Genomic DNA, 13364 nt, shown 5'->3' with positions numbered 1-13364 from the left:
CTTTTCAAACATTGTTTCTCCTTCATTATCCATTACTTCGGTGCCAGGTGCAATAGGACATGTTTATATCATGATACACATATGATCTTGCACTTTTTTTTTTACAGGTTTTAGAGAAGTGGCATGGTGGGCAGTAGGATTGTTCTTGGAAGCCATTCTTACCAGAACAGCTAGCAGTAACTTAACTGTACATGAACATTTGTGACCCACATACATACAGCCCACAAAACTCAAACTAAATGTATTCCCAACTCATCTTTCCTTGGTAGGAGCCTCAAAATTCCTGTGGCCACTCCAACCCCCCCCCCCCCGCCCCAGTGTGAGGGGAAGAGTGACAGAGAAAACTGAAGTGAAAGGCAATGGTCTTAACCAATTACAGTTAAAACATTTTGCAGTTTCTATGAAAACACATGAATATGCAATCACGTTACCAGATTTTCTCCCAGAGCCCTAGAAGGAGCTCATCCGTGCAAGTGAGGGAGCTTTGAAGCTGAAGCTTTATTAGTTTCATGATGAACCTGCATTTACAAGCTGGCCACGTAAGCACAGTTTGAAAATAATGGGTCTGCCTTTACGTCCATGCTCATTGCCATAAACCCCAAGTTCAGACCTCAGCATCTTTGTTCGATAATTGCTCTCGTGCTCTTCTTTCTGTCTCTTAACTCCAACTTCTCTCCCTTTCCCTAACCTTCCACATTAGCCCCGTCTTTCTCCATTTTGTTTCCATACTTCCCACATCACAATTTTAAGCTGATTACTAACTGCCTCATTGAAAAGATGAAAACTTGATTCTCTAAAGAGCAAGTTTCCTTACATTTAGTAGAGCTGGTGTTTGGATTAACTGCCGATTGATCAGTTGGTGGTGGTGAGTGGCGAGAGCTACTTCTGCCTGTAGCCAAGTATGTGCTTGTATGTATGTCAGGTGTCCCAGCTACATTCATGTCTACTCTGTCATTCAATCCTCACAACATTCCTATGAGGTAATAAAGTTATTATCAACATTTTAGGAAATGGGGCAATGAACTCAAGAGTTTAAGTAATTTGCCCAAGAACACACAGCTGGTAAGCAATAGAGGATTCAATTGCAGTGATACCAACTCCCAGTTGCTTAATAACGTCTATGTGGGTTGAGAGCAGGAAACACTGGTGGTTGGTGAACCCAAGTTCTAACCATCAGGCTTACACCAAGCATCCTTCAATGTCTATGCAGCTTTCTCCAGTCACTATCATCGGGCACACCAAAACCTTTCTCTAGGCCCAGAGCACATCCACAGGCCCTTCAAGACAGAAAGTTATGCCCAGGAGACTTTGTTTTGTATCCCCATTTGATTTCAAGCTTCTTTAACATTTTGACAATATACTATCCAAAGCACAGGAGTTCAGAAATTATAGGGATGACACAGACATTTAAAATTTTTCTGCAGATGCTAATAGCCCTCAGATATCCGTAAACAAAGCTTACTTTGGTTATTCAGAGAAGAGAAAAGAACACATCTTCAAAAGACTGAAGTCTTTTGAGGGCAGTAAACCTGAGACTAAGTGGAAGGAAAAGAGAAATTATGAAAGGAAACATACAAAATAAATTAAGTAGTAAAGTATCAGGCTGTAACGATGAACATGACAACAAAAATAACCCAAAGAAAATGAATGGAAATTATTTAAATCATTAAAAAAAAAAAAAAAACTCCTCTCATTGTCATCACTGCTGGGCCTCAGGGAAAAGGAGTAACACTTTGCTTGCATTTTACTCTCATGCTGACATCATAGAGATAATAGAACCAGGACAACCTTCAGTTTCCTACCACCAAACACAGAAAGCTACCATCATCTGCCCTGATCCTATCATCCTTTCCTCTTGTTCAATAGACCAGAACAACTATCTTTTCTTGTATTTAAGGCCACTTACTTTGTGGATTATCATACCAATGTGTGTAGTCAGAAATCTTACTTGGTCCATTAGTCTGCTTCTTCTATACTCAGGTTTTTCCTCTCACTGGAATATTTCCATTAGCTTCACAATTGTTTTAGTTATCAGATTAGTACATGTATATAATAAAAAAGTCAAATGGTAAAATTAAACCTGTTAGGAGAAAGAGCAGTCCCCTACTTTACTGACACTCCTGCTTCCCAGAAGCAAACTCTGCCAACTGTCAAATCTTCCCTCTGGAACTTACCTTCCTCTATCCAAACTCCAAACTTCCTGTTATGACTATTAATTTTTTTACTTAATTTTTTACATTTTAGTTTCAGACATTATTAATTTCCCACTAAGAAAGATTAAGAGCGTAAAATCACAATTTGTGGTTATGACAGTATTCAGCGTTTACATCATGATGCTGGTATAAAAACATCGTTCTCAGGTGGGGCACATCTAGTATGCTGATTTCATTCCCTCTCTGTAGAACTATTTTGGCTCCCAGGAGTTAACAAATGTTTTTGTTTGTACATTTGCTTACTTTTCAGATTATCAACCACTAACTTATCCAAAACTGTCTCCAGGGCTCTCTAAATAAATGCAATAAGTAGATGGAAAGTCAGATTTATGGGAATAAGAGCATTGAAATAGTAAGTATATGGGTAAATAGAAAATATCTTCTTTAATTTTCTGTAAAGAGCATTGAAACAGTAAATATGTGGGTAAATAGAATATATTCTTCAATTTTCCTCTCTTTAATTTCTTTAGAAGTGCTATTGACTGTTTAGAACAATAACTATAACGATATTGTACGGTTTATAATATATATAGAAGTAAAGCATATGACAAAAGTGGTGCAAAGGATAAGGCAGTGATAAATGAAACAGCTGAACATGTTTTATAGTCTACATGAAATGATGCACTAATTGCAAGTAGACTGTGATAAGGATATATATTGTAATGTCTAGAACAACTACCAAAAATGCAAAAAAGTATAGATTAAAAGGTAAACATAACAAATAAAACAGAACATTAAAAACATTTTTTAAAAAAATACAAAAAGCAGGAAAGGAGCAACAAAGGACAAAAACCAAGGGAAATACAGAAAAGCAATATCAAGACAACAGACGTAAATTTTAACATATCAGTAATTATATAATGTAATTTATATAATGTATTTATAGTTTACACACACCAATTAAAAAGCAGAACTTAGATAAAAAAATAAGACACAACTATACATTGTCTACAAAAGACTCACTTTAGATATAAAAACACAAATAGGTTGAAATTGAAAGAGTGGCAATATATGCACCATGCTGTAAGCTTTAAAAAGCTGATGCAGTTACATTAATATTACTAAAGTAGACTTCAAGGCAGCATTCTGAGAGATAAAGAGGACTATTTTAATATGATTAAAAGATCAAGTCATTAGAAAAACATAAAAATCCTAAGTATGTGTGTATCTAATAAAAAGAGCTTCAAATACAAGAAGTAAACATTGCCAGGACTCCAAGGAGAAATGAACAAATCCACAATTACGGTTGGTGAGAACATTTACTAGGCTACTACTACCACTAGGACGCTGCATTAGTCTTACACATACGATTTCATTTGCTTTCTGCCATTTCCTAAGGTTATCTGGTTTATAGTAGCTTAAAAGAAAATACTTTTCAGTATTTACTTCAATTCATGTATCGTGGGAATGATCAGTTCCTAGAAACTTTGAAATCATTTCCATATAAAGCTAACCTAATTCCAAGACTTTTGTGGAGGTATTTGATAATCGTTTCCATTTTTTTTCCTTGATCTAGTCAATTTAGGCAATTTAGAACTTAAAAGGGCTTTCCTGACTTAGTCCTACTGGGATTCTCTCTCTTGGATTTCTATCCCCAAGAAAAGACACACAAACACAGAGACACTACACATCAACAGAAAGCACTACCCTTCAGCTCTACTGAATTTCAGTAAAATAACCACCTGCTCTTACCCCTGGGCTGTCACACTTGTTCCTTTATAAAAATGCTCTTCTTCCTCTATGCCTGGCTAGGAACTGTGGACACTGAGATGTGCTACACAACACCCTTTACTTCCCTTTCACAAGGCTTATATTTTATTATTGATTTTAGTAAACTCCATCAGAATGGGGCATTTCTCTCTCATTATTACATTCCCAGCTAGCACAACCTGCTGAATGAGACCACTGCTAAGTTTTTGTTACAGTAGGTGTGTTTAACCTATTCCATTTGTCATTCTAGTTCTGCTAGATCTTTGTAATTTTATCTTTGCCTTCTCCTTTTTTTGGTGTCCTAATTGGTTTTTCCCCCACTTTACCACACACACATTTTGGAGGATATATATGTAGTCTATTTTAAATTCTACCAGTGGATATAGTTAAAGCTTCTTAATTAAAAAAAAAAAAAAAAAAAGTCCTTAGGGGCGCCTGGCTGGCTCAGTTGGTTAAGCGACTGCCTTCGGCTCAGGTCATGATCCTGGAGTCCCGGGATCGAGTCCCACATCAGGCTCCCTGCTCGGCAGGGAGTCTGCTTCTCCCTCTGACCCTCCCCCCTTTCATGCTCTCTCTCTCCGTCTCAATTCTCTCTCTCTCAAATAAATAAAATCTTTTAAAAAATCCTTAAATGTTTATAACTCAAAGTTTAAAAACCAGTTAACTCAGTTAAAAATCAGAAAACATTTTTAATTCCCATTTATGCAAGAGGAAGAATTTTGCACTTTTATTTCCCAATTCCAGTTCCCCATCTTCCTCCTGTCTGGTTTCCTTTATATTTACAATAGATGACCACTTTTACATTTATAACTTTTGTATTTTTACATTTTATATAGTTTATATTTCTAAACCAGCCAAGGTTCATCAGCAAGGCAAGAAGACCCCTCTGCAGGAAGGCTAATAGCTGTCTCCATAGGTCATCCTGAAGGGCAGGAGGAGGGGCAGGCAGGGTTGGGAGCGCACCAGGTTGCGATGAGGGGGTTGTGGTCAACTTTTACATTTATGGTTGTGTATGTTACAGTAAGTTAGACTCCCTTCTAACAGTTTAATACTCATTGCCAGTCCTTTTAAGCCTCAACTTCCTATGCTTGGATTAATTTTTATCAATATTCATCATTGCCTACGCTTCAGGCACTGTGTTAATATACTACTTCTATATAATTTAAATGTTAACATTAGAAGTGAATTACTACACAGCTAAGAGTTTTTGAGTAAAAATTTTTTTCACTGAAAGTCTCGTCAGAGAAATACGACTTCAAAATACTTATTTCTTGGATGCTCATGCTACCTATCTTTCCAATTTACAAGTCACCCATTGTGTCTAGGTTTGGATAACTGTTGATGAATTCTACCTGGAGCCCTGTAAATTTTCTCATTTCCAAAATTCATTTTTTAAAAAAAAAATTTTAATCTCTACACTCAAATGTGTAGCTTGAACTTACAACCCTGAGATCGAGTCACATGCTCTACCAACGGAGTCACCCAGGCACCCCAAAATTCATCTTTTTTAAAGAAAAATGATTAATATCTCTAGTCACCATTTGTCTTCCAGTTATTTCTTTGGCAATATCAATTATGCAAACATTTGTTCTCCTTAACTCATCCTCTATAAAGTCATGGTCTCCAATTTGGGCCATCCATGTATTTTCGTATCAGTTATTCCAAAACTACTCTGGTCTTCTCAAACTTTTGAACTCAGCAAACTATGGCACAAGAGTCAAATCCAGCCCACTGCCTGCTTTTGTAAATAGTTCTAATGGAACACAGCCACACTCATTCATTTACACGTTGTTTATGGCGGCTTTCACGCTACAATGGCATGGTTGAGTAGGTAAAATATTTACTACCTAAGTCCTTTATGAAGTGAGTTTGCTGATCTCTGCTCTAAACACATCACCTGCCCCCTTTACTCTGAACAGACGACTTCACAAGGAATGAGGCATAAAATATTAACTTTCAGACCAAAACAGAACAATGTGCAAGTCTGACTCTGCATCCATCATTTCTCCCTCGCACATGTTAGGAGCAATCTTTCTGTCTGGTATCTAATTCCATTTCTCTTCTAAAACCTCAGGAATCCCATCTGTTTTCTACTTTCTGACTCATCATTACCTTAATATACAGACACTCCTCCTACCAGAAAAGAGAGCAAAATAAGAAACTGATCCTAAACCCCATCCCATAGCTAGTTTCTTCTTTGCCATCTTCGCCGAACGTTCTATGTTCTATACTTGGCGCATCCACTTTCTCACTCCAATCCTCCTTCTTTCCCCACTTCAGACTCCTGTCCTCTTTCAAATATTGAATTCATTTTCTAGTTTCCTACTTGACGGCTCAGCATTTGACGCTGTTAGCCATTTCTTCTCTTGAAGCATTCTTTTTTCCAAATTCTGGGATGAGTCACTCTTCTGGTTTTATCTTTGTGACCATTCATCGTCTTTCGTAAGCCGCTCTTTCTCTATTCTTGTTTCTTCCCTGTGCTGTCTTTTTATTAACCTGCATGCACCAATTATCTTCTGTACGTTGAGGATTCCTGACTTTATAACCCAGATCACTCTCATGTCTAAGATTCACATACCCAACCCAGAATGTCCAATAGAAATCTTAAGCTCAACAGGCTCCAAATCAAAATAATTGTTTTCTCTCAAAGCTGCTGTTACTCGTGATTACTGTTATCAGTGAATGGTACTACCCTCCATCCAGTTGCTCAAATACAACACCCAGTAGTCCCTCCTGAATCCTGTCTCTTCCTTCTACCATATGCAGTTTATTTCCAAGCCCTCGCAGTATTTCCTCATAGATTTCTCCCTTTTGTTCCATTTCAGTTCTCCTGGCCTAGCAGAGCACTAGCATTCCTCATCTCTTCAGAAGTCTCCTTACCTTCTCCTCCGGCCCCCTGCAATTCATCTGAAGATTGCTAGATTATTGATCATGACATAACCACACTTAAAATCCCTCAACACTCAAATTAAATTAGACTCCTCTAATACCTTCAAAAAAATCATGACCTTCACCTTCTGGTTTACTCTTCCCTTCTCTTACACATAAGGATATATCTTCATTCCCATACACATTCTATATGAACCTTGGTCAACCTCTGGGATTTCATATAATGGGTTGGATGACACTCCCACTAAGCTGCCTAACTTCCACTCAATTTCAATTTAGACATCACTTCCTCAGAAGATATCTGGGATCTCCATCACCATCCCAGATTAGGTGGCCCTCTTGTACTCCTATCACAATTCACATATTATATAACTGTGCTTTCTTCAAGAATATACTTATGAGGATATGGGCTATTTATACTGTGTTTACCAAGTTCTGTACAATGCCTGGCACTCTATTGATATAGAAATTAAACTGAATCATCTTTATTTTCATCTATTCTTGTCTTTGTGATCTGGGAGCATTTATGAGCCTTGTCTTCTATTGATTCAAATTTCTGCTTTGCATTTCTGGTATTTATCACGTTTGATGCATCTAATTTTGCTCCTCTTTTTCAACTGCATGTCATTTTTATTTTTCCTCATTTCTGCCCATTCCATTTTCATGAACTGCACAACTTTTTAGCTAAAATTAAGCATACGTTCTAATAACCTCCCATGGCAGTAAATCTATTTTAGAGCAAAGTGAGTATCAGGATTGTCAGGACACTGCTTTTTTTGTTTGGTTTTTGGTTTTGTGTGTGTGTGTGTGTGTGTGTGTGTGTGCCGTGCGCGCGCGCAGGTGCGGTATTATTATTCCTAAATCCTACAATTGTTTGGCTATACCTGAATCCTTTACAAAAAATTAAGGATGGAAGGCAATAGAAGAAGAGGTGAAAAGGAAGAATTCATAACAGAAAGGACAAACTTTTTTGCCACTATCCACTGCAGATACATGCAAACCTCTCTGATACTAAAAAAAGTAGCAACAAGGTATCACATGCAAGATTTCTACCAGTGTGTGTTCTATTTAAAAGTAGTGATCAGGGGCACCTGGGCGGCTCAGTTGGTTAAGCGGCTGCCTTCGGCTCAGGTCATAATCCCAGGGTCCTGGGATCGAGCCCCGCATCGGCTCCCTGTTCAGCAGAGAGCCTGCTTCTCCCTTTCCCTCTGCCTGCCGCTCTGCCTACTTGTGCTATCTCTCTGTCAAATAAATAAATTAAAAAAATAATAATAATAAAATAAAAGTAGTGATCAAAACAAATACCACTCTTGGCATTCTCTTAGAAATAAATGATTCTTGGGTGGTAGAACTGAGGAAACACTACATTCCAATGTTCTAAAAAATATGTTCAGAATTCTGGCTGCTGGCAGAGTAGAAGGGGAATGGTTATACATAATTCATTTAAAGTTTAGAATATCACCACTACCTGTCCTATTTTACTTTAATTGAACAATGTTCTTAAATTTTTCAAGCCTTCCTTTATTCTTCTAAGGGTGTGTGTACATGTGTATGTGTGCGCTGGGTGTATGGAAGGTTTTTCACTGTGCATTCAAACTGCCACTTTGGCCATAATTTTTACGCACTAATTGCGTTACTGTTACTAAACGAGGCCAGGAATGCATTGCCTCAATTCTGCCCTTTTTGATGGCAGCAAATAATTAAGTTGTTAGTTAAAATTAAGGGACAGGAGAACCAGGGAAAGATGATCTTTATGTACTACATTAAAGCTACAGGACATTAGCATAAATCTTTCAATACTGATAATGCATACGTTAAAGCAAATATAGGTATATATTACAGTTAAGGAATAAGTCTTCAGTAGGTTCCAAAAAATACGAGCTTTCCTATGTAGGAAAAACAACTACTATGCATAATTTAAAGTTACCACATCAAACACATGGCTCTTTTGCAAAGCATCATAGCAATCTGAAAATGAAAGAGTTCATATTTTCAAATAAACACAAAATAAACCAATTAATTCTGAATAAGTAGTAACAACTTTATTTTAACTCAACGTGCTGAAATGCAAAAAATATTTTCAGCAACAAGATACAAAAGAATGTATCTCATCATTAACATCAGCTGATTAAAAATGAGGCTGAAAAGTTCAATATAAGTCTTTACACATTTGAATCTTGAAAATCAAGTTCCCCCAGATTTAATTTTTAAATAATTTTAGCAGAATTTTATTTTCAAAAATGGGACTCATTTAAGTTATATCTTCATTCTAAAAAAACTGGATGTGAAATTAACTGGGTTACAGTATACAACGATAAACTCTAACAAACAGAAAAAGATTTAAATATAAGAATTTCTTTTTAAACATAAAGTCCACATACTGCAAACAGAAGACACGGTGTGGTGATTTCATTCCTAGTGAAGAGGAAGTCTTGCATATGGTAGGCACTCAATATTTGTTCAACTAGACCTAAAATTGACATCATTCCATGAACACTTAAATAGAACTCATAATCTGTATAAAAGAGGTTTGCAAAATACTCTTATGTGCTGAAAGTGCTGTCTTTATAATCTGAAAACAGTAAAACCCACCCACCCACCTCCTTTTGCAAGAATACATTGAGTATTTTTATTTTATCCATCAAAGAGCAAGAATGTCCAAGCAAGTCAGAATAATTCACCTTTCAAATACCTTGTTACGAGGAAAGCTTGTTGAGTTGGATTTTAACAAAACAATTTGCTGAAGTCTCTAGTGTTCTAATTTAGTAACACTGGGTAGCATGTATGATCCACATTTTCATAAAAAATTTTACTTTACATTTATGCACAAAACTTAAATGGGTAAATAAATCAGTAATTATGCTTTTGGCAATTTAAATTCTAACTTAGGTCTAGTTTAAAAATAAGCTAATAATGTTCATGATAAGTTTTTAAGAGATCTTTGAGAATATTTTAAAACTTAACTTTAAAATTGATGTCCTAAAAAGGCACTGTTTTCACATTTCATCATGCAGTAAATGGTCACATTTTTGAAAATTATAATTTCCTATCAACTGTCCCCCAAAATAAAGCATATTTAATGAAATATTTCAACTAACCTGAATTTTCAACATTTAACTGAGTCCTATTTTCAGAAATTCACTCTTCTGAACATACCACACGCAAGTCCAAGCAAACACAAGTATGCACACACACACACACACACACACACACACACACACACACACCCAAATGACATAATACATGCATGGTTCTCCAATTACTATTTCAAGACAATGACACACGAGTATTCAAAGAGGTAACAATGGCAAGCCATAACATTATGGCACCTTCATATTTGTGCTCTAAACACCAATATATGTTAAAATTTAAAAACAAAAAAGGCACAAATACAGTGTTTCTGTATCTCAGGCTAATGAACAGATCTCCAATGGTTACTTCGATAACATGTAACATTTAAAACCAGTCACCACTTTTCTAAGGAAAAGCTCTATTTAGGTGACAAAAGGGAAACAAGAGCAGGCTGATAAAAGGCAAAACTGCTCAGGACAGAGACTGTGCCTACTGAAAACAATGTGTGTAGTTTCAAAATGAAAAAATAAAAAGGCTATTAGAGCACTCACATCAGAATACATTAAGTTTTTTTTTCATTGCCTCAAGAACCCACAATACCAAAAAAAACAAACAAACAGAAAAAACAAAAAACAGAATTCCCACGTAATAAATAAAAAAAATAAATCAACTATGATATGATTCTGTTAGTATAATGGTAGGCATTATATTATCTGCAAAGTGGACATTTCTACAAACGTGGATATTCTCACAGCACAGTGTTTGACGTTTTTGGTACAAAATGTGCTACCAAACTTAAAACAAAAACAAACCAAAAATAACTTTATAATAAAACCCTTAAGATCTGCAATAAACACTAAAGTAAGTAGGTAGGAGCAAGCTGCAGTGTTCATTATATGGATGTTATTACTGAAGTCACCATCGTTAGAAATGAAGATGCAAGCAGTGAATTAATTCACAATGAGCCTGTGTGCATTTGATATAAATGGATACACCAGTACTTTTTTGAAAACAAGGTTCTACTGCCTGAGGAATTTTGTTTTAAGACCCTGGCAAAATATTAAAATCTTAACGTATATACGTATGTGTGTGTATTAAATGTGTACATTGTAAATTTAATGGCCTCAATCCGGTTAAGGAAGTGAGGTTCTGCTCCCTACAGTATTTTTACACAGGATGGAGTCCAATAACATGTAAGAATCCTTCTATCCCAAGGGATTTTTCCAATTTCAAATTTAAATTAATATAAGAAAGATTCCAATTAAACTACACAGAAAGAAATGAATATACTGAAAATACGATCTTTTCAAACTACAGTTTGTTGTGAATAACAAATGCTTACTTGAGAATGTTTAATGTAAATATGAATCACTCTTTATATATTAAGATTGCTTCAGTGAATACCTAACAAAGAGATAACAAAAATAAAATCTCAGGCTTCATTTTTCTCCTTTTGTCCTAAATTCAAAAATTAAATAAACACATCATACAAATTTTAATCTGGAGAATAAAGTATATATGCAAATATATAGGTATATGCGTTTTTTTTTCCAGTGACACTTTTTCCCTTGTGGTCAAGTATAAATCTTGCCTAAGAAGCATACTGTCACTATTACAGGAAATCAGATGCAGTGACTTACCACCGATCGCTCCTACTTCTCTGGGACAATGCACCAGAACAGACCTCCACTGTGAACAGAGCTATCTAAACACTGAACACGTGTATGTGTTTAAAGCTAAATTCATTTATAATAAAGAACTGGCCCATGAAAAACAGTTTATAAATCGTTTATCCTGTTCACATTATGCAGAATTTCAATATCATCCACAATGTTAGTACAGTAACTGAAACAGAAAGGAGAATGCTAGGGGGGAAAAAAGGTTCAGAGTGTGGCCTGACATATTTCTAAAGGTTCTCTCCTCTAGTCTGCAAATAATGTAAGTTCACTGTTTTCAGAAGGAGAGTAGAGTATTCAGGATTTGTTTATTGTTCAGTTGCCTTCTCCAAAGTGTGATAAGACAGGAATAAACTCAATAATAAATACCTGAAATTCAAACCAATTTAACTATAATCAAGGATATCTTTCTTATCTATTATCACAAACATCCCAATTGCCTCCATCGGTCTTAAAAAATCCTTTCAAAAGTTAAGACACCATTAATTATACCTTATTAATACCTTCAAAACAAAAAAAAAATATATGTACCATTTAGCATACAAAAGTTACACATTAAAAGTGCATATATATCTTTCTTAATTGGCCCACTCGTTAAATTTACATTTGGTCATCCTTACTTTCAACATGGACAGAATTCTTCATATAAATGTAGGTCACTATAAATTAAAAAAAATTAATTCAGCACAAAACATGCTTTCTTTTTATTGAAATCTTAACCTCAATCAGTTCTCAATCATCGTAAACTTGAATAAACCCACAAAAAACACAAGCAAAGGTTTGTTATGCTTCTCTTAGTTGGTTGGACAGTCAACACACAGACAAACATCATAAATTTTACTAAAAATTTGGGCCAACTCATTGCATATTTGCCCCCTAAAATGAAAAATAAATTAGAATTGAAGCAGTGTATTGCCGTAACTTACCTTGAAGGTAAGCAGGTTCTCCTATATTTATAAAACTTAGACTGGAGACATTATCAGTAATCTCCAATACAAGTGCTTTTAAGAAGAACCTAATTTTAAACTTTGAGACAGCATAGGACAAACCCTGTAAAATTCATTTTGCTTTTTTCTCAAACTAATGGAAGATCCTTTTCAAACTTAGTATCTTCAGTTATCAATATTACTGCATTATGGAGCTAGTGCAATCCTGCATAGCCTTAGTCAAAATGACAAGGCACAATAAAAAAATTAAAGTATTATATGAACAAGAGAAGTCATTGAAGATAATTTAAGGCCTTGAAGTGAATTAGAGTATAATCAGTCTAATTTAAAGCTGAAGAATAAACCATAAATTATCCACCTGAAATGCAAGCAATATGCTTTTTCAGCTTCTGTTCTGTGGACAAGACAACAGAAACAACTCTTGCTTATGGTTTGTATATTAGAATCCTTCTGGACCTGGAGGAGTAAAAGTCAATTCCATTTTTCTACAGTTCATGGAAGATTTCAGGACTGTTTTAGCCGTTTGCGTGGAATGCCAAACTGTGGACACTGTGCAGATGCTAGTGCTCGGAAGGCTTCTGCAACTAAATGAGGGTGAGACTGAATCATGGACTTCCACCCTGATGTTTCCATTATGTCCGCGGCTTGGCTGGAAAAATAAAGTTAAGTTATGTTTATTAAAGAGTACTTCTCAAAACACATTATTTAAAAAAAAAAAAAAAATTACAAATTTCAAAATGTTTTAAATAAAACACTTTGCTTCTCTATGTCATCAAACCCCATGAATTCATGAAAATACCATCTTTACCTTACTGGTATTTTCTGTTGCAACTGAAACTATTAAATTCTTCTGGAAG

The 13364-nt window shown here is 35.5% G+C and overlaps 1 protein-coding gene across 2 annotated transcripts in view; it reads right to left on the bottom strand.

The window, feature by feature from the left end:
- Positions 1-8832: 8832 nt before the first annotated feature.
- The window catches only part of SPOPL (speckle type BTB/POZ protein like), a 61902-nt gene continuing 57370 nt past the window's right edge, over positions 8833-13364 (bottom strand). For both annotated transcript variants that reach the window (XM_078070741.1, XM_036117564.2), the window contains one exon: positions 8833-13156. In XM_078070741.1, the coding sequence (XP_077926867.1) occupies positions 13012-13156 (145 nt within the window). In that variant the 3' untranslated portion in view covers positions 8833-13011. The remainder of the gene's footprint in view (positions 13157-13364) is intronic.

This window comes from Halichoerus grypus, chromosome 4 (genome assembly GCF_964656455.1).
Source record: "Halichoerus grypus chromosome 4, mHalGry1.hap1.1, whole genome shotgun sequence".
In the NCBI taxonomy this organism is placed as follows: Eukaryota; Metazoa; Chordata; class Mammalia; order Carnivora; family Phocidae; genus Halichoerus; species Halichoerus grypus.
Note: the sequence above shows the minus strand (reverse complement) of the source record. Positions and strands in the feature narration are given on the sequence as shown.